The sequence below is a fragment of the Pungitius pungitius genome, chromosome 8 (assembly GCF_949316345.1).
Source record: "Pungitius pungitius chromosome 8, fPunPun2.1, whole genome shotgun sequence".
Classification (NCBI taxonomy): Eukaryota; Metazoa; Chordata; class Actinopteri; order Perciformes; family Gasterosteidae; genus Pungitius; species Pungitius pungitius.
This window is the reverse complement of record NC_084907.1, coordinates 15586284-15611551: the sequence shown is the minus strand read 5'-3', so window position 1 is coordinate 15611551 and position 25268 is coordinate 15586284. Positions and strand designations below refer to the sequence as shown.

The 25268-nt window shown below is 41.8% G+C and overlaps 3 protein-coding genes across 9 annotated transcripts; 1 reads left to right on the top strand and 2 right to left on the bottom strand.

The window, feature by feature from the left end:
* Positions 1–147: 147 nt before the first annotated feature.
* On the bottom strand, positions 148–7335 carry dnajc14 (DnaJ (Hsp40) homolog, subfamily C, member 14). The gene is made up of 7 exons (XM_037447875.2): positions 7177–7335; positions 4300–5732; positions 4058–4164; positions 3542–3661; positions 3247–3407; positions 2887–2989; positions 148–2573 (listed from the first exon to the last, which is right to left on the bottom strand). Exons 2-7 carry the CDS (start codon positions 5518–5520, stop codon positions 2279–2281), a joined length of 2007 nt encoding a protein of 668 aa, XP_037303772.2. The 5' UTR covers positions 5521–5732; positions 7177–7335; the 3' UTR covers positions 148–2278.
* A 1049-nt stretch (positions 7336–8384) lies between these two features.
* nab2 (NGFI-A binding protein 2 (EGR1 binding protein 2)) lies at positions 8385–14885 on the top strand. Of its 3 annotated transcripts, XM_037447881.2 has the most exons (8): positions 8385–8708; positions 8908–8991; positions 9267–10183; positions 10328–10461; positions 11357–11408; positions 11540–11654; positions 11753–11938; positions 13573–14885. In XM_037447881.2, the coding sequence occupies exons 3-8, from the start codon at positions 9278–9280 to the stop codon at positions 13668–13670; spliced, it is 1491 nt and encodes a 496-aa protein (XP_037303778.2). In that variant the 5' UTR covers positions 8385–8708; positions 8908–8991; positions 9267–9277; the 3' UTR covers positions 13671–14885. The 3 variants fall into 3 exon arrangements, with proteins under 3 accessions (XP_037303778.2, XP_037303777.2, XP_037303779.2); XM_037447880.2 differs by having other exon boundaries at positions 8385–8991; XM_037447882.2 differs by lacking the exon at positions 11753–11938 and having other exon boundaries at positions 8385–8991.
* A 51-nt stretch (positions 14886–14936) lies between these two features.
* zgc:113184 (uncharacterized protein LOC553745 homolog) lies at positions 14937–18767 on the bottom strand. Of its 5 annotated transcripts, none has more exons than XM_037447907.2 (6): positions 18634–18767; positions 17492–17589; positions 17054–17188; positions 16660–16970; positions 16469–16562; positions 14937–15332 (listed from the first exon to the last, which is right to left on the bottom strand). In XM_037447907.2, the coding sequence occupies exons 3-6, from the start codon at positions 17163–17165 to the stop codon at positions 15235–15237; spliced, it is 615 nt and encodes a 204-aa protein (XP_037303804.2). In that variant the 5' UTR covers positions 17166–17188; positions 17492–17589; positions 18634–18767; the 3' UTR covers positions 14937–15234. The 5 variants fall into 5 exon arrangements, with proteins under 5 accessions (XP_037303804.2, XP_062420029.1, XP_062420028.1 ...); XM_062564045.1 differs by having other exon boundaries at positions 17054–17182; XM_062564044.1 differs by having other exon boundaries at positions 17492–17586; positions 18634–18736.
* Positions 18768–25268: the final 6501 nt, after the last annotated feature.

Genomic DNA, 25268 nt, shown 5'->3' with positions numbered 1-25268 from the left:
AAACTGAAACCGATTGTTAAGATGTTTGGGATGTGGAAATCTTTTTGTCAGTGGGTATGTTTAAATGGTAAAGCTTTGATATGCATGGTGACATTTAAAAAAAATAGAATGTTTAAAGCCTTCTGACGGACAGACCAACAAAGTGCATATAGGAAATCCTTTTTTATTTTGAAAACCAGAGTAAGTGGGGGCAAAAAAAAAAACCAAGTGATATATTAAAACGGTTTGTCGGCCAGGGAACCTCGTCTCGTAATTCCCTTAAAAAAAAAACCCTGATGATTGTCATATTTTTTGCAATACTTCTGCATACTCTGTTAAAAACTTGGAAGTGTTGGCTCGTTAATCTCGACCCCTCCACCATCAACATACTGTACATCATGTCAGGGTGTGAAAAACAACGCGCTGTGCTAAAGAGATGGACAGGAACATAAGATATTTAAGGCCCAATGAAACTTTAACATGGATCAGGTTACCCTAATTAAATAAAACTCATTTTTTCTTTCAGATTACATCTCAATAACAATCCAACTTTTAATCAGGTCAATTGAATAATTGTTGGTTTCATTTAAAAAGGGCCGCTTTAATGACAGATCCAGAGGGAGCTCAAACAACACCTGCAACACATTTAGCTTTATAAACCAGAAAAACATACAATTATGCATCACAATGGCATAATTCTGAGAGCTGGTGCATTGCAAATGTTTTTCAAAAATGTCTCACTCATTTAACAGATTCTACCAAAAAAAAATATCTCCATTTGAAAATTAGCTGTTAGCTTAGCGAGCTCCACCTCCCACTCAGCTGCAGCTGGAGGAGTTGGGCCAAATTACTGATGACTGTTCAAACTCCCTCCGATGTTAATAGGTGTGGGGTGGGTGTGCAAATTAACACAACAGAAAACCACATTGAACATGGTACTTTTCATCAATTGTCGATGAATAAAAAATAGCTTTTATCAAATGCCTTATCACACACAATTTCACCTTCACAACACTCACAATCTTCACATATCAGGTGTAAACTGCTCACTTTTCTTAACTTAACTCCTGATGAAAATTAAACTATGCCTATGAAAGAACCATGTCACAAAACCAAACCCCAAAAACACAAACAATTATCATTTTCGTGTTGTATACGGTGATAAAAGGAAACCAGTTGCTTAACTTTAGATTAGATTGTATGTGAAAAGCTGAAGTGCAGGAGGAGGTATTAACCAGAAGAGACCTCCTCACTTTGAAAGCCGTCAGCCTGGAACGAGGAGAAAAAAACGGATCTGGAGCACCATTATTTGAAAATGTGTACTTTATGTGGCTGATTTGCAAACTAGTCCTGAGCTTGTTGATCAATGAGACAACTGGAATGTATATTTTTACTTCTCAAATAAACTATATGAAATGAAAATATCGAATGTTCTATGTTCATAGGTCTTTAGTTTTCGTCTCATTCAAGAAAGTCAGTAATGACAAATGAATGTAATTCTTCTTGTGAAAGAAGCATTACATTAAGCATTGTGAAAGATTCTTGGTTTGACTCAGAATCAACAGGGGCGGCGTAAATCATTTATATGTGGTCTTCAAAACGTTAATCCTTTGATCACAGAGAAATATCCACATTTCAAATTGGTATGGTGCCACTTTTAAAGGTGAGACCTTCTCAGCTGGTGTACATCAAACCAGAAACACAACGTGTTGAGATGTCACTCAGCCAAACTGACTGACTGATTCGGACTAGTTGAGGACAACTGGTTTCCCTTCATTCCTGAAATATGGCGAGCGGGGTGCATGAGTGACACCGTGGAGCTAGATCATCAACTTCACCATGTTAATGAAAGTGATCCATAGCTCACTCCTTAGGTGTCAATCTGTCTGGAACCAACGTCGTAATCAAACCGCATACAAAAGTGAGTAAACTAAAGTACTAAAATGCAGGTAAATAAATCATGCATTGCAGGATTTGGCAGGAATTTCTGAAAGAAAAATGTTTAATTACAGCATCTCAATAATGATTTCAATGCAAAGGCTACTGTCATCTTAAAGACCAACAAAACAATGAAGCGACATGAGAGGTAAAGCACCATCACCTCCCCCTACTCCACCCTCCTTCGATACTTGCTCAGTCGACACGCTCCTGTCCGTCATCCAGTCCATCTCTCTCGCTTACGGCGCGATCTGACCACAGCCTTGCAAATGATCTCCAGTTCAGACACGCGAGAGACAAACGTGGCCGATAGCTATTGTGCGTCTGTGTTGCCATGTTGACACTGAGGCTTCGACAGACTTCACCTCTGGAAGGGTTTGCGGACCTTCTTCCTCCTCCGGGGGGGTTTGCCACTTTCCGCCGACGCCTCGCTGGACTCTGGCCGTGGACCCCCCGGATTGTAGAAACCTGTCTGGCTGGGAGGAGGGGAGAAGGGGGGCGCTCCAGCTCCAGGGGGGTTATGAGGGGGTGGACCTGGGGGGAAGAAGCCCCCATTGGCAGCCATGTCATTTGGAGGTCCACCCTTGAAGATGCGGTTGAAGAAGTCTTGTAAATCTGCAGGGTTGGTGGGACTGGCGGCTTGCTCGGACGGAGTCCTGAAAGTAAAAGTATTAACGTACAGAGATCTTTTGTGCTGGCACCGCATACTGTGGAAAAGTTTAGGGGAGGAAAAATGTTCTATTCCCAAAGAAGATTACTAATTAAAATGATCAAAAGTGAAGTTAGCATAATTGCCGAACCACAGACTTTCTTCTATTTCTGGTATTTGTTTAATATTTTGAAAAAGATTAATATTTTCCAAATATGTAAAATTCCCTTAATCTACTGGCGGCCTCAGCGGGGGATAAAAGGACAGAATAGTAAACACTTTACAACACACAAAGTGTCTTGGCACTAGCAGACAAGTACCTTTGTCGTGTGGGGTTGCTGTTGTTTTTGGAACCAAAGGAGATGTGATAGGGCACCCGGTGCGTGTCAGGAGAAATGCCTATCCGCTGGCAACCTGCCCACTCTGAAACATGACAACATCCAAACAGGTCACATGCATCCAAGAAATACTCTGAACTGTGTTTTTAAGCTTTTCTGTCCGGGGACACTTCATCCACAAAATGTGAACTTGCATATCATTTTTTGTGGCCCAGGGTTACCTTGAATGGTTGAACTCAACTGGTTTCACAAATGCCTAATTCATATATAAACTCATGCAAATTACAGCATGTGTTACGGTTTAGTGACTGAGGGTAGGAGTAGATACATCTTCATGCTTACCTGTAATGTCATACACCTTGCCATCCATACATGCAAAGTATGTGATGCGCAAGCCCAACATGCTGGACTCGGCCCACAGGTCCCCCTCCTCAGCACTATGGCAACGGTTGCACTCAGCACAGAACCGGGCCGCTGCAGGTTCACGATCCATCTCGAACCGCCTGAAAGGACAGAGTAAGGAGGAACGTGACTGTAGTTCACTACAATTAGACACCAGCTGGTTTTCTGTATTAAAGTATGTTTAAATTAATCCTGATAAGATTCTTGGCACTAATTCAGCCGATGAGCAACATACCTGTGCTTGCCTTCACACTTGGTACACATCATGGTGTTCATGGCTTCCTTCAGGTCATCCTGCAGTTTAGTGAGGAACTCATTCATGGATTTTGAGAGCTCGGTTGCTGCCATACGCTTCCTGAGTGGGGACAAAACAGAAGGCGAGTTTTTAAGAGTCAAACACACTCTAAACCACTTAAAGGCAACTAAATCAAATCATTTTGGAAGATATGCCTCTATGTAGGTGGAAATTGTAGGATGCATCCATTTGAATAAGGACAGACTCCACCAAGGAAATAGTTCACTGAACAGTGGTTTGTTAACAGTGGTTAACAAAAGGAGGAGAAAAACAAGTTAGAATAACGATGATATGATACAAGGTATTATCAGTTATTCTGGTGGTACACAGATTTGAAAAACAACTACCGCTGCTATTAAATGTCCTAAAAACCATTGAGGACATTTAGTAGCAGCAGTAGTTGATGTGTGTTCTTTGTAATTAAAGATGTATGTTGTGCTTTTTCTGTGTACTCACAACTCATACTCTCGTCGTGTCTCTGGGTTACTGACGATATCCCAGGCAGCCCTCAGTACTTTGAACGCCTCTCCAGCTCGTGGGTGCTTATTCTTGTCTGGATGGACCTGAAGAAGAAAGAATAGAAGAAACCTCGTGAGTAAAAGGGGAAAAGGCCTGTGATGAATTCGTCAGTCAGTAATCCAGGCATCCAATCAACATATTTTTCACTCAGGTACTTTAGTAGTACACTTTACACACACCTGGACAGCCAGCTGCCTGTAGGCCTTCTTCAGTTCAGCCTCAGTTGCGTGCACCTCTACACCCAGCACCGAAAAGGGGTCAAGTTCATCTTCTGGTACCTCGACCAAAGCCAGCAGCCTCTCCAGCTCCTGGCCCGGCTGGCTTCTCCCCGCTCTGCCGGGGGAGTCAGGGCTGGACGGTGGAACATGGCCACGCCTCCTGAAACTGCTTCTGACTCTCTCCAGCAGGGACACCACCCTTTTCCAAAAGCGGGACTCCTGAAAAGCTGTCCAATAGCGCTTTGCCCTCTCCCCACCAAGACGAACAGACACACTTTTGGACCACTGGAAGCCGAGGATTACCAAAGCGCAGAAGATTCTCAAACAAGATAATGTAGCTTTTTTTAACCACATTACTAAGCGAACAATTTTATCCACAACATGTGTCACTGTGCATTTAGTCCATTTCAGAATTCGACTAGCATCCGCCTTCATTGCTCCTGTATCCGTGATCTTTACAAGGAGCTGGCGCCCAAAGTTGTATAGTTTCACCCCTCCAGTCTCCACACCAACTCCACAATTATGCGTTAATGTGACAATAATCTCAATCATCATGTGGACGCAGGAGACGCACCAAAAGCTCACAGAGTCTGAGAGCATATCCTTAAAAGCCAAGACGAGCTGGTTTCCTGTCCGCCTGCGGCCGCGGCTCTGCTGGTTGTGGTGGTGGTTTCGTCTGCGGGTCTGCTTGTGCCGACCACCACTGGACATTACATTGCCTTTTTGAATGGAGGAGAATGCACTTTGACCACTTTGCTCTGAGACTGATCCACTGATCCTGAACTTGCATCTTCGGCCAGGCCCCAGGTTCCTCCAACCAGACTCCCCATTCATGTGCTGCTCCTTCGCAGCTTCATCCTCTTCTTGATTTATAACATGCGGAATCTCACTATCTGCAGTCTCGACGTGCTCAAACCAATCTGAATCCTTCTTGGTATCCTCTTTGGACGTTGTAGATCCACAAGAATCTGCTTCACCAATTCCAGGGCCTTGTAGAAGGTTTGGATTTGGAGTGTCCTGAGATTTGAGATTGGCATCTTCATCCTTCTGCTCACATTCGTCATCAGTTTGTTTGGCCTCCCACTGATTAGGCTCAGCTAGTGAGGTGACATCACCACCAGGAATTTCCTGGTCAGCATCTGTGACGCAATCCAGCTCCTTCTCAGTTGTTTCTCTCTCCATGTTTCTTACAGCTGTTTGATCGGAGCCCCTTGAAATCAGAATCTCATGGAAAAAGATCTAAATCCATAATCTGTGGCAAAATGTTCCCCAGGCTCTCCTAAAAAGGTGAGACTGGGGGCTCCTGAGCATCCACTCTCAGGTCCACCATATCAGCAGCAGCATCCAGGTGTTGAAGGTGTTTACCCACCTCCCATCGTGCATTGAATTGCTATCTGAAAAGAATCAGGAAGAATTCAGTTTACAGCAACATTGTGAATAAGCAGATTAAATGAGGAATCAGCTGTCATTTATATTAAAAGGTTTGATTCCTTCCACCAACAGAACAAAAGGGGTTGACACAAAGATAATATAAAACTGTGAACCATCAGTAGGTTAAATGTATTGTCAAATCCATGGTAGCTAATTATTGTTCATCTTCTGTTCTTCATCTTTACATTGAACTGGTAAAGTATAAATATTTATTCCTGAGTTGAATATTTAAGAAAAGATACTGGTTCATAGGTTCAAGAATCTAGCAACATGGAAGTATTTATTACAATAAAGGATAAAGAAATTAAATCAACAGAAAATGAATTACCAAGAGAAGATGCATAACTAAAAAAAACATTAAAACTAAAATGTAAAATACTCAAAGGATCTAACCTCTAATATATTTATCGTGTTTCTTAGTTTTAGGTCATGTACACTGACTGTCTTCAGACTTGTACTGTTGGTCAAACAAGACAATAACTGTGACATAATGTATAACATGTAATAGACTAAACAGTTAAAACAATTGACGAATCGAACATGAAAATAATAGTTGTTTTACCTTACAGGTGCTGCTACAGTGCTATGATGACGCGACCATTTTAAGGTTAATGTTTTTTCCACCCAAGAGTCCACCAATACCGCAAACTGACCAACGACTGAGCCGTGTCATTTATTAATAATTGACTTAATAAACATGTGATGCAGCTACATGACATTATCCGCCCGGGCGTTGTGGAGAAAACATAAATCCAGAGAGTAAACCCTGCTGTCACATCACGTGAAATAGAGCAACAGAGATTACAGGCAGCTGACTATCGTTAACGTAGTGATGTTTAACGTTGGTTGTTTTGCTAATGCGGTTACCGTTAGCCGGAGAGGACCGCGGTGCTTTAAGAAACGAGCAACACCAACAAGCGTTTGACAATTCAGAACCGACCAAAAACGAGAAAAACAGACATTACAAAGCTGTCAGTCATGTTCTGTGAACTGACTGAATTGATAATACTGTGCCTCCGACAGCATTACCAGCTATTTCCGTGCGGCTAACGTTAGCACACAGGGTTAGCATGAAGAAGCAGCCAGCCAACACGATGACGAACAGGCTCTGAAGAGGCTAAAATTAGCTTTCCTCTAGCTAGATAACCTGACAACACCTCGACTAAATATGGTCTCAAACAAAGGTTAAACCAACACACAGCTGCACACTGTCAACGTCTTCAGCAAACAGCCAGCCAGCGGAGTAGTTAACTGTTAGCTAATAACAGTAGCGAGCTGGACTAGCTAATATCCCCTTCCTGTGGGGTTTGACGAGTAAGCTAAGGCATGTTTTGTAAACCGGACGAGCACAGCAAGAAGCCAAACTACTTTCATTTTGCATTCAAACAAACTCAATGTCGTATATACCTCTTAGATAATTGTGTAACCTTGTTTGTGAACAGACAGCCAAGTGACCGTGTTGTTTTTTTTAGCCACTTCTTCTTCTCCTGCTCTTTTTCTTACTTTCTTCCAGTTTCTCCCTCCTTTTCCCCCCTGCTTCTTCTTCGTGTTTTCTTTCACACGTCAGCAAAAAACTAAATAAAACTCTACTGCCACCCATTAATTTGTTGGTAATGCTGATCATTAGAAATCAACCGTGACATAAAATGATGTTAACAAATCTAGTATTTTACTATCTTGTTTCTCCCTACTCAATATGTTAAAACAGCCGTCATCCTTTTAAAAATCTCAGGATGCTTGAGGAATACCTAGAGCACACAACTTTAAAGGTCCTTTATCATTTCTAATTAAGGGAACGCTTAGTTCTTAAATGTATCTAATTTGCATTAAAAGCAATAGTGTGCTTTCAACTGGTTTTCTTATTTTCATATGATAAGGCCCACAAGGTGGAGGAATAAGACCTTTACAAATAGTTAGGTAATCCCCTCCTCAGTGCTGTTTATTGGTTCTTACTGTTTCAAACATTTTATATAACCCAATGATCCATATAGCTAAACATCATGGCTGAGAGTTTTAATAAATCAAAAAATTATATCACAACAGTTGCAATTTTGACTGATGCCTCTGTCAAATATAGGGTTTATTCTGAATTCAAGTATAAATACCTGTGCCACTTAATGGATCTTCTTCATAGACATTAGGTTAATTTTTCCGGTTCATGTATTGACTTCCTACTATACCTTATTCTATTCTGCAAACTAAATACTGACATGAATTAATCAATCAAAAATAATTTTGCAAGAAGACGAAAATACAACATCTACATAAGCTGTAAACTGGAATTTCCTTAAATAAAAAACACATGGTCTATTTTTATTTTTATGATGGCGGCTTTTGAAAAACGTATGTTTGCAGATATTTCATAGCCAGAAAGTTGGAGATACAACACTAATACTGTTAATAATTTTATTAACTTGTGTTTGTCGTGAATTGGCCTTTAAATTCGCAAAGAACAATAAAAAATCAAATAACCAGCAAAAATAGTACTGTTTCATTTGAACTTTCAGAATGATTTACAACCACCCACCTCCTAAAAGCCAATAACAACCCACATCTGTCACATCTGTTCACCGGTCTTCTACAGCCTCGGTATAGTTCAGCTGTTATTAGGGTATTTCTCGTGGCGATCCGCTGGGAACCCCCTACAGCTTCTGCACAAAAGACAATTCTTGAAGACGTAGAGGGTTCATTTCAAGCCCCCACCACCACCCACATCTCCAATTTGAAAGCCGCCTCTCTACCGGGAGAGGAAGGCTCTTTTTCGGTCAGATGGCGTGCTGCAGTCCGCCCCCGTCATTCTGCAGCCCACACAGACAGGGCAGCCGGCAACCAATGCGCTGCGCCCGGAGGAGGATTGCTGCCAGTGATTTCAGAGCGAGAAACGATACGCACAGGGGATTTACTACGACAATCTGAGCAAGGGAAGCTTTCGCCAATAGGTAACTGCTTAAGAAACAAAGACAAGAACAACTGCGGTGTGTGTCTGAGCAAGGTGTTTTCCGCGATCACCTGGATCAGGGATACTTGCCTCCAGTCGACGGTTTTATTGTAGCTGGAGCATATGATCCAAGTGATTTTAGTGTAATTCTGCTTTTGTCTCGTCGACCAGCACGAAACTATATTGTATTTGTTTACCAGTTTCTCTCCGGGAGTATACGGACCTCGGTGATTTCCTTCCGTGAAAACACTTTCTGCACATCAGTCTATCTGCCCTGAAAAAAGGTAAGAGAGAATCATCAGCGATATGATACTTCAGTGAAAACTTTTTTTTAAATGAAAAAATCGAAAGGCATACGTGGAGAAACTATTCTGCTCTGAAGCATGAATAAACTTAAACTGTTAATTGTCTATTTTTATCAATGCATTTCATCAAGATGAAATACTCTGGTATGCAGGGGAAGTCTGGACGGAAACATCTTTATTCAAATAGATATCTTGCAAACGATTCCTTCACCTGTAGCTTAAAGTCTTTCCTTTCTCCTGCCCAAACTTTCCAGAGCTGTGTGCCATGTCTTTGCCACGCACACTTGGGGAGTTGCAGCTCTATCGGGTGCTGCAGAGGGCCAACCTGCTGGCCTATTATGAAACCTTCATCCAGCAGGGTGGTGACGACGTGCAGCAGCTCTGTGAGGCAGCAGAGGAGGAGTTCCTGGAGATCATGGCGCTAGTCGGCATGGCCACCAAGCCACTGCATGTGCGTAGGCTCCAGAAGGCCCTCCGAGACTGGGCGGCGAACCCTGCCCTTTTCAGCCAGCCCGTCGCCAACGTTCCCCTCGGGGGCATCCCGCTGTTCAAAGTGGACGGGGCCGGCGCCGGTGGATCAGCCGGCGGGCCAAGGAAGTCTGTCAGCAACGGGCAGCCAGGGTCCCCGTGTGAAAGGGAAGATCGGGCGTGTCTGACTCCAATGCACAACGGGAGTCCAAGAAGCCCTTGCTCCCAGGCGTCCCCACAGCCACCGGACACACACTACCGGGAAAAACTATCGCCCATGGATCCACACTGGCTCAGCCCAGATCCAGATGGCAACTGCACTCTGGCGTCTGGACTAGAAGATGAGCCTCCCAGCCCGCCTCTGCTGTCAACGAGTCATCCAGGTCCCTCCACGTCTCCGAGCCCCTCGGCTTCCGTCTCCCCGTCCGTCCTCTCAGCCTGGCCTGGCGGACAGCTGGACGGGGAGACGGAGAGGGCGGTGGTGGAGAGCGTGGAGAGGCTGCTCAGGACCCTGCCCAGGTCAGATCCTGCAGAGGTGAAGACTCTGCTTAGGATGAACAAGAAAATGGCCAAGACTGTTGGACACATCTTTAAAATGGGGTCCCAGGATGGGAACAAAGAAGAAGAGATCCGGAAGTACAGTCTCATTTATGGACGCTTTGATTCCAAGAGGAGAGAGGGGAAGCTGCTTACACATCATGAGGTAAAAGCACCAAAGACCAGAATACAGATGGAACCCAGAAAGCAGCTGTGGTCTACTTTTTGAAACAAAAATATGTGATTTCTTTACTGTCTGCATATTTTCACGGTGTCCGTCCCTCCTTCACTCAGTGCTTTTCCTCCTCAGTTGATCATCAATGAAGCTGCAGCCCAGTTCTGTATGCGTGACAATGCCCTTTTGTTGAGACGGGTGGAGCTCTTTTCTTTGGCTCGGCAGGTGGCAAGAAAATGTGCCTACACCTCCACACTAAAGCATGCAAGGTATGGGCGCTGCCTTTAGAGCAGAGAGATCTGTTCACCAGTAACATGTGACCAACACACCTCACACCTGCTACGTTTTGTTTGCTCTTCTACCTCGAGAAAAAAATCTGTGAGAGATTCAGAAATATAGTTTTGTTTTGGTCATTCCTAAAGTCCTAACTGGAGTAGCATCTTGTAATAATAAGCAGCATTTGAAATAAATTAAATTATTTATCAGTTGAAAAAAGTACCCATTCATTTTCTCAATGAACCTGCCTTGGATCACAGTGAGAATTAATTTCTAACCTCTGTAGTGCAGTGTAGCATAATGAGCTAACATGGCTACACTAATACCCCCTGTTTGTGAACTTGCACAATTAATATAAATATATCGTCTTGAAAGTAGGCCCAAATAGTGTTTTATCCATCCCTCTAAACAAATAAATAGTTGAAAGTAAACGCAAATAACTTGTGACATGATTGTCATATTAGTTAGATTTAATTAGTGTGTAAATGCCGCAGTGTGTTAATTCAAGATATTCTTTTTAAAATCTTTATATTTTGTCATCAAATGATTAAGACCAAAAACACATGCTAAGATGCTGCTAAGTCTTCTTCCTGCTTACTATCACGTGACAATGGAATATCCAAGATAAATATTTGCATTCAAATAATATAATAATTATAATAAATACAAAGTTTTGATTCTGGATAATTTTACAAGAACAACAAAAGTTGTGTTCAGTGTGACGTCTTTTATCTTATTGCATTTTGTACAAAACCACCTTCACAATTTTACAAAAGAAAAATCAATTACTGTCATTTCTTAATGAACTTAATCAACCTCAATCTGCTCATGAAGACCTTGCAATTGAAAGCTCTGCTTCATGTTCAGTCGACTGTTTTCTTTCTGCAGGACAAACGCAGATGAGAACAGTGCAGTGTCCCAGAAGAGAGCGAGGCATGAGGTAGGTCAACAGCCTTCAGTGTGCCTCCTCATAGATGAAGGAATGTGTGACTCTAACATGTAACCGTGGCCCAAGTGCCGTTCACTCGTCAAGTGGGTCCATAGCGCTCCATTGACAGCGATGTGCTTTAGGTGATCCTGCCTGAGAGCGTCTCGTTGGTCCTTGGAGTTGAGGGCTCGGAGGGCTTGACCCAGAGGGGAGATGATGACAGCTTATCTGCAGAAAGCTTCGACAGTGTGTCTCATGGTAAAGACTTCTGCTGCGTGTTGTAAAATGTTTGGTTTTTTTCGTCTCAGCTTTAAACTGGTCTTGTAATTCATACCCAAATCTGTCTGTGCTGTTAGACATCGGCTCACAGTGCAACCAGTCTGCGTCCCCCCGTCCCCACACGGACACGTCCAACCCTGCCAACTGGAGTCGCCATCTCATACAGCAAACGCTAATGGATGAAGGGCTGCGATTGGCTCGGATGGTGTCACATGATCGGGCTGGGAAGATCAGCTTAGGGTCAGAAAGAACACTTTCTACAGGTGACTTTTCCAATAATGGCGTAACAATAATATGTCTTCAATGATGGACACAGAATAAAAGGTTACTTTGCGATGCTTGCCCAACTTTGTTCAGGTTAAAGTGTGACCTTTTGGTAAAAACACTCCTTTGTTTCCTGACAGAGAGTTAGATTGGAAGAGATCTTTAGATGCTGTTCCCCTCAGACAGTCAGGTCAGCTGTTTCCCCCTTTTTTCTAATTCCAATGCTAAGCTAAACTAAGCATCTGCCAGCATTTACGTCACAGAAATGACAATCTCAAGCTCCTCATAGTTCTACTCATAGTAGCAAGAAAGGGAAGCTTTTTATCCAAAATATTAAACTATTTTTTTGGAATCTGGGAAATAAATTGATGTTGAAATGAGTGACAGACAGACAGAACCTTTACTAAACAATGAATATTTTATAGCTCTACAGCTTGAACTTTAGTGAGTCACTATCTCTCTGAGGTGACGCCTCCCACCATGCACAGCTGAACTTCACCAGACTGTAAATTAGAGAGGATAGAAGTTAGAAGGGGAAACAGGAGGCGGGTGTAGAGAGATATATAGAGAGTGAGAGGAGGGGGTGTTACACTGTTATAGCACTTCTTTAATACCCTGTTACTGTAGCATTTCTAAGATACATCACAGCTTCTCACAAGGAAGAAGAAAAAAAAGCGATCTAGGCAAGTTAGTCGTTCTGGGCTGTGATAGCTGGTCGATGAAGAGAGGAGAAGAAAGCCAGTAAAGACATGAGGGGGCGGGGAGGGAGAAGGAGGAGGAGGAGGAGGGGGATAGGAAGTACTCTGTGGGCGGCAGACTCAGACTCCCCCCCCCCCCCCCCCCCACACACACACACACACACACACATGGCAGCGACTGACGTCAGAGCGTGTTAGGTGCGTAGGATGAAGGGCGGGATGGATGGGCGTGGGGGCGAAGGAGTAGGAGGTAATTGGTGGGGCGTTGCATTGACTCACCAAGCGACAGTGTACGAAAATAAAAACTGTGGGCAGGGAAAAGGCACAGTCTTTTCTACACGGCTTCTCCCTCTACCAAAAGAAAAAAAAGACATGTGTTTCATCTGTGACGTCAATCTCCCTCACTTTGTCTCGGTTTTAAACTGTCACTCTTTCCTTCGTCTGTCTTTTTCATCAAGCTGAACCCTTTCTCACTTCCTTTCAGCGTCACGGTTTTCTACCAGTTTATCCTCCGTCAGGTGGTCAGGACATTATTTCTCATCATTTAAACATTCAAAGCATGGATTGACATCAGAACCATGTATTTATTTGTATGGAAGTTACTGAATATAGGCCATTACATTTTTGTCAGATCACAAATTACATTCCTCACAAGTTATTTTATTAATGCTTGCTTGCACATGTACACATGCTTTTTTAAATGAGCAATCAAAGAAATGAATAGTCATTATATCAATTATCATTCATTTGTGAAACACTTTTCTTGCAAAATATTGAATGCATATCAGAGGTATTTGTTATAATATGAACACACAATTAACACCAACTTCTGTTTGATTTATTTATGCATCGTGTTTTAGATGTTATTTTCTGTAAATGAACCTAAAGTGAATTGTTGTATCGGGTCTCGTTGTAAGCTTTACTTCTCTCCACAGAACATGACGGTAAAGTGGAGAGGCGGAGCTTGATAACAGTGTGCAGGAGCAGCAGTCCTTGCCTCTCCAAAGACGACTCTAATCACCGGGGGAAGTGAAAAGACTCGTCCTTTGTCGGGGACAGTGAACTCCACTCAGTCTGCTACACTGGCTGCTATTGACACCGACATCTGATCTGAAGGAGAAGACTCCAAATCAATACAGGGATCGTCCAAGTTGGACCACCATGGATCTCATAGACTTGCAGTGACTCAGTAGAATTTAGCTAATAGGAGAATAATGTGCTAATTATATCAGTGGAAGGCTCAATATTTTTATTAGGTTATCCAGTTTATTTGCACTTCCTGCGTTTGACACAGCAGGGGGCACTACAACTTAGAAATGGACACTGCACACTGGACTTACTCCAGTGACATAATGTCAAGGATACTTTGTTTCATTGGAATATTTTTGTGTTGGTTTTCAGCAGCCCACAATCCAAACCATGTGTGATAACACTCTCAGCAGCTGATCACCCTGGCAAACAAATGGTGGTTCTGTTTTTTTAGATTTTAAAGATGGAAATAAATCTCCACTTTGATGGAGTATTGAATGGCACACGCTGATCTAGATTTCCCAGAGCGTCAACCGCTGTTGGGTTCAGAGGGATTTCTGTCCTTTGCTGCAGCGTCTAATCGCCTATGAGTGCTTCAAAAACGCATTGGCTATGACACATGAAGCCGCCTGTCTTCTTCATCCTCTCCCTCGCATCTTTTTGTAATATCTTGCACAAGCAGCTGAAATGCTGTTTTGTAGGGGACGATACTTCAGGCTATTCGTTAAGGGAAAATGTACTCAGAAGACCTCAATCTCAACTGGGTGGCAGGAGATAAAAACACTGATTCTGTTTGATTCTCAGTTGCTTCGCTCCACACACCAGGGCCCCATCAGCAGGGAGGATGCTTGCTGTCATTAGTGACTCTCATCCTTACTTTATTGTTGCTTCCACTGTTCAGCCCGGGGGGGAAGAGTGCATTCAAAACTACATTACAAGATTCAGAGAATGAAGAAGATTTGCCACATCATTTCCAGAAAAATGCTGCAATTATTGCAGATTTTATTTAGGTTTAGCAGAAACATATGGCAATGTGTTGTTGGGATAATTTCTGTGGTCTGTAGTCTGTAGAATTATAAACCGTACGTCAGTTTGTCTTATTTTCCTTTAAGACTCATTGTGAATTAGAGGGACTAATCTTTCTTTACTAAGCTATAGGCGGAGGAAAAAAACAGACATAGAGGTTTACAAAATAAATCTCATGGTGCTTGACTCTTGATACAGAAGCTCTTGTGAGATCCATCAGCCGCTTTATCCCTGTCATTTTTACTAAGTATTCAGACTCCATGTAACAACAAGGCTTGAGCTGATAATGGCTAAAAATATTGTCTTTATATACTTAATCTCAGAATGTCATTGAGGTAGACCGCCTTGCATCAGTTACACTTGCCTGTCACTTGAACATTAATAACCTCCTCAGTTTATTATGTTGCAAAACAGATTATTTATTTTGTTACAATTAAATAAATGTTATTTTATTGCTAAGAGTGTTGCATTGTTTTCCACAAAGAATATTATTTTCTTGGCAGTGATGATGTGTGGAAGAGGCTGCAGGAACCGCGTCACATTCACAGCAACACCTCTGTTATCGTCTGGTTTGTTGCACTCACGCTCTGCAATGATCGGCCTCGAAGCCAGCATGACTCACCTGTACCAGCGATGTAATCTGTGCTCTCACACACACACACACACACACACACACACACACACACACACACACACACACACACACACACACACACACACACACACACACACACACACACACACACACACACACACACACAGTTCAGACAGAGATGTTATAATTCCAACATCAAACAAACTCAAGCTGTTGTGTGTTGAAACAAATGTTCACTTTTTTACTTTATGTGGAACACAAAATCACAGATGTTGGATTATGATGGGTTTGAACGAGGAATACAATCATTAAGATTAGCTTTTTCTCTCTGAAAATCAGTGTCTATTCGATGGTCTGTCCATACACCGTTTTGGTCCAGACTGAGATAACTCAACATCTATTTTCAGGATTTACTTTAAATTATAACGATTATTCATGAGTCCAATGATACACTGACTTCTCAGCTTGCGTCACCATAAAGAAAACATTTGCATTTCTTAGTTAAAATTTCTCTTAGCTTCGATATATGGACCGATTACTATGAAAGCTATGATATCCTCATCAGCTTAAATTCCCCATCTGCCATCACAAGACCAATTTAAAAGATGCTAAAAGCGAAAAGTTCCCCTTTTCTTTTTGATTGCACAAAAGCATATGATCTATGTTGGTATTCTTTACTGATAGAGCAACAGTCAATGTGGCAGCAGATGAAGGGTGCAATCATCGCCAATCTGCTGTCAGCACCACTAATTGCGAGATAGATCTTTGAGTCTATTCTTAGCCCAGGTTTTCCTCAGCAACACAGAGCTGAGCAGCAGACAGCTGATAAGTTAAATGCCCGATAACAAACATTTAAAAATCTCCAGGAAGACTCTTAATAATATTACGTAGTCTCTTCATATCTGCATTCAAATACATTACTAGATATTTTTCTTTGTAGTTATCTTTTCAAACCACATCGTACCACATTTTAAATGAAGTAGCTTGTGACAGTTAGCTCAAGGAAAAAGATGTGAGCTGCATGAGGCATATCATGTGAAGACATATCCAATGTCAAGTCAAGTCCAATGTCAAGAGGAGAATAATAACGTGCTTAGTTTAGGTAACGTGGGTGCAAAGATGGCGTAGGAACTCTCCCCTGGTGGTTGTGTCTCCGGGGAAAACCGCCTGGCAGAACTCACAAACGTTGGACTGAAGCACCACCTCTGACATCATGAGCCCATCGGATGGATCCAGCAGGTCTCTGGGCAGGGAGGGACTGTCTCTCGCAGGCATCTGATGCAAACAGAGAGGACAATGTATTTAGTTTTAAGGAAGAACATGGTAAAAATCCAAGGAAAGATTTGAGATCCCCATGATTTAACCCACCTACCCCAACTGTGTGCTTTGTCCTGTGTTTTTTATGATCAACAGCTCGCCCTGGATGATTTGTGACACTGGAAGAGGCTCCCGGCCACCTCGTGAAGTCCCAGCTCAAAAGGGGTGCTACCATTTCCTCCAGCGTCCCGTCTTCCTTTCCGTGGCGAGGCACACCCACACAGAGCTTAGACATGTCTTCAGCAAGGAGATCTGAAAAAGTCCCAAACTGTGCAGCCCGGGTGCGTGGCGTGGCCGTCAGCGCGTGAGGCCTTTCGTGAAGAGATGCAGCCATTTGCTGGGTACAATGAATGGGGAGTCTGGCACCTGCAGACAGAGCATTTTATGTGTGTTAAGTGAATCGTGGCTGACTTTTGTACAAAGAAAAGTACAGCATTTCTTATATGGACCTTGTTGCTTCTGCAGAGCGGACGTGAGTTGATGTAGCAGAGCTGCCTGTCTCAGGCAAAGTGACCTCAGACCAAGAAACTCCTGGTACAGTTCATTGTACGCTTCCTCCATCTCACCAGCTCATTCATCTGCAGCTAGGAAATAGAGGAAACCTTTAAATAATACTCCCACTTAGCGTACGGATCAGCGTCATATGAGGAACGAGAGTCTACAGTTAATCACGCAGCTCGGCTGACTCGAGTACAGTGGAGCTTCGAGCTATATTGAATGTCAGCAAGCCAACGTACTTAAAATGACCAAATCTAAGGAAATATTTTCCTGATTCCTAATAAGCACTCCCCCCCCCCCCCCCCCAAAAAAAAACAGCAGTTTATTTTGAATTATATGTACAATACCTTTATTTACAGTAGCAACCAGGACTCATCTTATTTACTTACCCCTTATAAGCTCATCTGTCGCTTCTCCAAGAATTCAGTATTCCTCGTCATTCTTACATCTGTGGTTTTAGCCTCCAGCGTCTCCAACAGGCTTCCTGCTATTGACAGTGAGTCAAAACCTGCTCTCAGACATCCACCATATCTGTGGAGCACCACGAGGAAATAATTGTTCCACTTAAACCCATTATCCTGCTAAGGTTTCCTGGAAAGACCTATTGTAAAATAATTCTGTTTGTCCGTCATCGTTCACATTTTATAACACGTTCCATTAGCTCATTGAAATGTGTTATAAAATGTGAACCATAAGGAAGTGACCTTACCAATAAGGAAGTGAAACCCCTCAACTGTGAAAACAAACCTTGCCGTCACAAAGTTAGACTGTTGAATGAAAGTATTTAATGAAATAGATTGAAAAGATCAAATTGATTTAGAAAACAGATTTAAAAGTTGCCTTTTTTGTGCTGTGTGCTCATTGTGAAAGATGGGGAGTGAGTAGAGATTTTCCTTTAATGGCATGTTCATCATGCTGTGTTCTTTCACTCAACCTATGATGTGAAGCTTGTAGATTTCAATTAGAAGCGGCTGAGAAAGGGGGACGTTGGCAGCTTTGTTTTGTTTACGATTCTGTCTTTAGTTTAAATTAGTTTTAGTGAAATTCCCTGGTTTAACTTGTTCACCTTTCTTTCAATAATATGTTATTAATTGCTACTGTTAGCCTACGTTGTTTCCATATGGACATAATTAGTTTTTATTTGCCGCAATGATAACAAAGGTTATTCCATGTGTTAGTTAGACAGTCTCCATCATCACTGCCCCCCAGACAAGCAGCTTCTTCTCATGTAATGCCTCACACAGGTGCTTTGCTTTCCTTTTTTTATTCCCTTTTTTCAACTTGCATGGACTGTTGCATTTCTATATGTTACTAGTTGATACATTTTTAACACACAATCAGCCTCAAACAAAATCACTTTCTAGCCTTAATTCAAGCTCACGCGAATCGTGGTTGTGTGGTGTCCTTGTAATGAGGAAACAAAAGTCTAACTTGTTTGCTTAGTTTCACTGGAAAAATGCGGAACTCAAATATAGATGTTTTGCCTCCTATTTCTTTTGCAGCTGTTAATCGTAGATATACAATCTCTTACCATACAAGTCATTGATTATTTCCAGCAGGAAGTGCAGATGTCGTTACTGATGATGAGGATGACCCTTCGTCTGACCAAGGTCCGCAGTTTACCACGACTACGTGCCAACTCAACTCAGAACAGTTCCTCAAAACGAGCCAACCCGTCAGAACAAGACTTCCTGTTTGACTGCCTTCAAAATAAAACGCGCCAAAAATCATCAAGATCAGCACCCTTCAAACCCTAATTAGCAGCACCCTTCAAAAGAGTCTGTTTCATGTAATAATCGATTGTTTTTAATATGTCAGCCCGGCGACCAGCCCGGGATACGAGCTGGAAACTATTCAGTTATATTGTAACTGTAAAAAGGGGAAATTTGAATTCAATACCTTTTGTTTTAAGACCCTCAAAACCCTACGAATGTAATCTCTATAAATCCCCCAACACTGCCTGTTATCTAAATAACGTAATATACAGTCATTATCAATTTGGCGTTTGTTTGTGAAAAATAAAAAAATAAACAATGTGTGTGATGATGGCACCGTCGATAAGTTATTACAACTCATTCTTAAGAGATTTGTGTGCCAGATTGCAGGGAAATCCATCAATTTCACCCAGAGCCCGGTGCAACATGAAAATGTATAGTCATGTTTGGTCCTTGAGTATTCACTGTACGCGTGCGTGGCATTTTGAGTGTTTAGTCATGTGGCGACTGTAGCTGATATTCATTTAAATATAGACAAGTAATAAGTCAGCAGAGTCCTGGGGGTGGCAGACTGCCTTCAATACCAATCATCCCTTTAGGAGGAGCAGCAGTTCTTGTCAAACCGTGACAGCTGAACTCACGCACCTTGTGATCTTACGAGGGTGCCAGCTCGCTTCGCTTCAGACTGCTTATGTAACTCTACGTGCGGCATGGGCAGCCTTCATCGCTCTGATACTGAGTTGAGTCTTTGTCAAGTGGCTTCCCCTCAAGGGGGTCCGGTCCATTCGTGTCATTACCTTATTTTTAGCTGAGAGAAACAGCTGCTAATTTGAAGTATTTGCTTTCCTATTATCATCTTGTTTTCATGTTAAACATGGAGTATGATTTGCTTACTGACACTTTCATTTAAAGTGTAATTTCTAAATGTTACAGATTATTGTATTTAAATGGAGGTACTGAGTAAACAAGCCTAATGGAATTATCAACAAGAACAGTGCCTACACATTCAGCTCAATGGGCCGTGCAGAGGGCTACAGTTAATCTGTTAAATCCCCAAATATAAGTACTTTGCTGATCATAAATGATTGATACGTTCCTCATCATTTCAATGTTTGTCCCCCAGTGAGTTTGAAGCTTTCCTTACGTTCCCAATACAAATTAATTCTCTTTTACCTTAATTCATTGAATAATTATGGCCTTGTTGCCCTTTGTAAAGCTTATCTTATGACCAGAGGAGTGAACTTACAAGTATTTTATTGGTATCTAAAGCATACAACAAAATAAAAAGGAATTGGAAAAGTTAAATACAAAGATGCTGAAAATGTTTCAGCCAGATGTTTCCAGTCTTTATGCTATTAGTTAATCTGGCTGTAGCGACCTCAGTAACAATCATGAGAGTATAGCAGATGTTATCAACTTACTCCCAATAGGAAAGCTATTATGAACATCTGGACAACTATAGTGATACTCACAGATGTTTAGTCATACCAGAATCTGAATCAGGCCACATGTTACACAGAGAGACTTGGCTTGACTTGGTGAATTGGTGCACTATGAGAATAAAATAGAATTAAAAAAAGATAAAGTAAAATAAGATTTAAATGCACATGCAAGAATTAACAATAAACAGATAAGTATGTTAAAACACGTATGGATGTCCACATGTTTCCATGGTGAGAGAAACTACTGTGCAAAATAGACCCGTACTAATTTGCATTCAATTCTAGCGTACTGCAGGTGGCAAAATAAGTAGACAACAGCAATGGGCAGCGACAAATGCATCATATAAATATAAATATCCCTCACACTCTACAACTCTTTACACTGTGTGATAGCTTGTATGTAAATTCCTATTTTTAACAGCTTCTCATGTGTCCAAGGACGTGCGTGATGCTTCACCACTTCCACTGCCCTTAAGAGGAGGCAAAGTGTTCAAACTGATCCGTAAACTTTAACTTTAGTGATTGTTTTGAGTCTAACAGGTTTGCACAACACAATACAGTTAGTTAGGCTTCATACATGTCATCAGCAGTTAGTGTTAGTTGTTGATTGATGCAGTTATTTAGAAATGATGTACTTAAACATCATGGTACTAGCCTGGACGAGTTGCTGGTTTGCACCATGTGTTTGCTCTGACCTTGAACCCCTCCACACATTCGCCACACCCTGTTCACTGCCCCCCACCCCCTTAACGCCATCCCCTTGCACTTGATCCCGATGTGTGTTTGTGTGCGTGGTTTGGAAGGGTCGGGGGGGCTTTGCTGTGAATAACTTCCAGGCATGCAGCCAGGAACTGTCATCCACCAGTGCAACACTATCCATCCTGTCAATCTTGTTTTATAATTGTAACATTCTCATATTCTCTGGTTGAGCAGAGAGAAGTTTCCAGCATAAGAAACACACACTCTTTGCTTCTCCAGCAGCATCTGATTGGTCAAGTTCTTAAAGGTCTGAAGTTATATGAAATAATGCAATCAGTGATACTATTATGAATAATAGTGGGATTAATGCAGGCTAAAAGTCATGTTACATGTTATGAATGAAACATAAGAATAAAAAAATAGTAGAAAAGTATTTCATTCCAAAACACATTTTCATTCTTTTCTAATGAAATAAAAATCCAATAATGGATCCGAATCATGATATCCATCTTTGAAGTGCACCGCTGGGCGTCCTTTAATTAGGTCAATGCCCAAGGACACAACGAAGACAGCCATTAAATGTCCACTGATCAAAGATGTTTCCACCATCCCTTCCGTTCACACACCTCAGAAGGATTCAGCCGGCTCACCAATCACTTATGAATTTAATCCAACTCAGACCAAGAGCTTAAGACGCAATACGGAGCATGAAGTTATCACAGGGATGGCATGAGCAATGACATGCGCCAACTCATTTATCACCGGACTCCCTTAGTGAGAGAGACAGATCCAATTACAGAGGTTTCTAAGGGCTCAACAATGGCCTGCTATAAATACACTCACAGGGGTTTTTCTGCAATCAACAGCACACCTACACACATATGTGTTGTAAAATAGTGTTTTATGTGTACAAATGTGTGTGTGGATGAACTTTAGAGACTATACGCTCAACCCTGGAACTACATTATCAGGGTGATTTTTCTCAGGTATTCAGCCAGCATTGCTTTGGATGATGAATAAGAATAATATCTGCATAACATTACGTGTACCTGTGTGTAATTGCTTGTGATTTAAAACGTATACAAGAGGAAGAAGAGAGGAGAAAGAAGCACAGACACCCCTACAGAGCACCAAACACAAAAGTATTTACACCTCAATCCATCAATAGACAACAGGTGCAGCATGCTCACAAACAAACCTATTAGCTTTCAGCCCGCTGGAACAATATCCTGTTCAGCAATCAGCTGCTCACACACGTACACACACACAAAATACACACACTCTTCGTGACAGGCCAATATAAACAACGATTAAGATGACTTATCTGTGCAATTTTTAAAGAGTTTGCTGAAAACAGAATGAAAGGAATGTTGCTTTCCCAAATGGGCTTCTTTCATTCATCACTGTAAATGTGGTCTCTTGTGACATTTACATAATTATTATGCAGTTTAGCATTTGACTGGATCATTTTTTCGTTTTACTCACGGTACAGCTCTATAGATAAATAGGTTGGGTTAGTCAAGACCAAAGGATCTTAACAACAAATGGGTGTATCACCAGGACGTTTTGTACACATGCTCCTTGTCCCTAGACGATGAAGTCTACTGACTTTAATGACCACCTGACTTTTCCTTCAGTATCCAGAGCAGGTCGGAGTTTTCCCTTATTGTCGGAAATATCTCAACCTCTATTAAAGGGATGACTTAATATTGCTTACTCAGGTGAACTACTAAAAAATACTTGAACAAATGTATTTTACAACCCACAAGTGGTTATACACAATTTTGAATTGTCGATAAAATCCTGTCCTGTTTGATGTTCTGTTGAGAACAGGTTACATGTTTCCGGTTTCCTCTCCTTTGTGGCCTAGTAAGGGCGGGTGCAGTAGCAGAGCATGAAACCTTGACCTCAGCACGTACACACAACAAATCGCCATAACAAGTGAGCCACACGTGAGTGATCAGAGCACAATGATGTGTGTGTGTAGTGTGTAAAGCTTCAGTTTGGTCATGATGGCAGAGTGTTGCATGACAGGGCAGAGGTCAAAGGTTCAGGGGGCAACAGCAGCCACAGATGGTACCATTCCACTTTTGGAAAGAGATGGTGTCAAAAGTGAGATATTGGCAGTACAGAGTATATTTTGAGTCTGGGTTGTGTGCCATGTGAGGAGGCAACATGTCTAACCTTTTGTGCATCTGTAACCGAAAAGAATATAAAGCCTTAAAAACATTAGAAGGGGTTAATTCAGTGGATAATTCTGATTCTAAAATAGAACCAAATGAACTCTCTGAAATGTAACATAATGAAAAACGTAATACATGCTAGCTTTCACATTGGCACATCTTTTTTCTCCCATGGTCCCTCTTTTCCACACTGTCTGCCAACACCGAAATCCAGATGACCGGAACGTGGTGTACAGTAGGATCGAGTATCGAGTGGCTGAATGCAGTCGGTGGTGCAGTCTGCTGTGGCTGAGAGTGGCTTGGTGTCGTCTTCCCTTTGGTCAAAGATGTTGCCAACATTAACACCTTGTGTGATAGAACAACACAGACTAGGTGAAAAGGAGATGAAGGACTACTTTTGGTCACTTTTCATCACATAATTATGATTACATTTCATTTAGCTGATGCCTGTATCCAAAGTGACTTACATTGCATTATATCCCATGCCTTACATTTTGCCTGGGGAGCAGATAGGTGTCTTGCTCAGAGACACCAGCGGGACACGGAGCAACTGGGATTTAAACCGCCAACCTAGCGGCTCCCAGCGCACCACACTACTCCATGTGCCATCATCACCCATTAGGGAGTGCTGTGTTGAATAAGAATAATATTTGTCTTTTCTCTTGGTCAACAATATGTTCTTTTCTCCCAAAGAACGTTTTTAAAATGACTTACACGTTGTGCCAATTTAGCTTATGTGCACGTTGGATATGGTAACTTCACAGACGTTCAGTATGTACGTAATCATACTAACATTTGCTAATTTGCTCAAAACAGAAAGGGCACGAAGGGCTGATGAGAACGTTTTTTGTTCTTCAGCTATTTGGTAAACATTTTTAAACTGGTCATGCTGCTAAAGATGAAAAGCTATTACTTATCATCCTAAAATGTTGGGCATGAATAGCTGTGCTCAAATTGCATGGCAGTAAATCCAACATGTGTTGAGACATTTCAAATCCCAACATCTTGGAGAGGGGGGTCACCAGTGAGGCCATCACCAACCTCATCGGTATTATTCTTCTTGTTTGAATTTTGTAAGCAACATTGTTGCACCGGATGACATTTTCCTTCAATATGATGAACATACTTTTTCTGCTGTAACACAACCAATCTGCAGCTAAAATACTTTTCATAAAACGATTTATATATATGACTGTTTCAGAAACGTTTGCAGGTAGTAATTGCAGGTTTTTAAAAATGTTTTTATCATAGGATTTAGTTCACCTAAACATCTTTTCAATACAGTAAACGGAATTATGTTTATGTACTATGACGCAATACATTTACCTATCAAGGTACCATCAAGGTTGAATGATCATTTGATGTGTTCACTACATTTTTTTTACAACAAAATCAGTTAGACGATGCTTTTACAAACAGAATGTAAGATACACTCACCAAAAGGATTATTAGGAACTGGCCTGTTCAATTTCTTCAAGTATCTAATCAACCAATCACATGGGAGTTGCTTCAATGCATTTAGGGGTGTGGTCCTGGCCAAGACAATCTCCTGAACTCCAAACTGAATGTCAGAATGGTAAAGAAAGGTGATTTAAGCAATTTTGAGCGTGGCATGGTTGTTGGTGTCTGAGTATTTCACAATCTGCTCAGTTACTGGGATTTTCACGCACAACCATTTCAAGGGTTTCCAAAGAATGGTGTGAAAAGGCAAAAACATCCAGTATGCCGCAGTCCTGTGGGTGAAAATGCCTCGTTGATGCTAGAGGTCAGAGATGACCATGTCCATCCCTTTATTGCCACATGTACCCATCCTCTGATGGCTACTTCCAGCAGGATAATGCACCATGTCACAAAGCTTGAATGATTTCATGTTGGTTTCTTAAACATGACAATGAGTTCACTGTACTAAAATGGCCCCCACAGTCACCAGATCTCAACCCAATAGAGCATCTTTGGGATGTGGTGGGACGGGAGCTTCGTGCCCTGGATGTGCATCCCACAAATCTCCATTAACTGCAAGACGCTATCCTATCAATATGGGCCAACATGTCTAAAGAATACTTTCAGCACCTTGTTGAATCAATGCGACAGAGAATTAAGGCAGTTCTGAAGGCGAAAGGGGGTCAA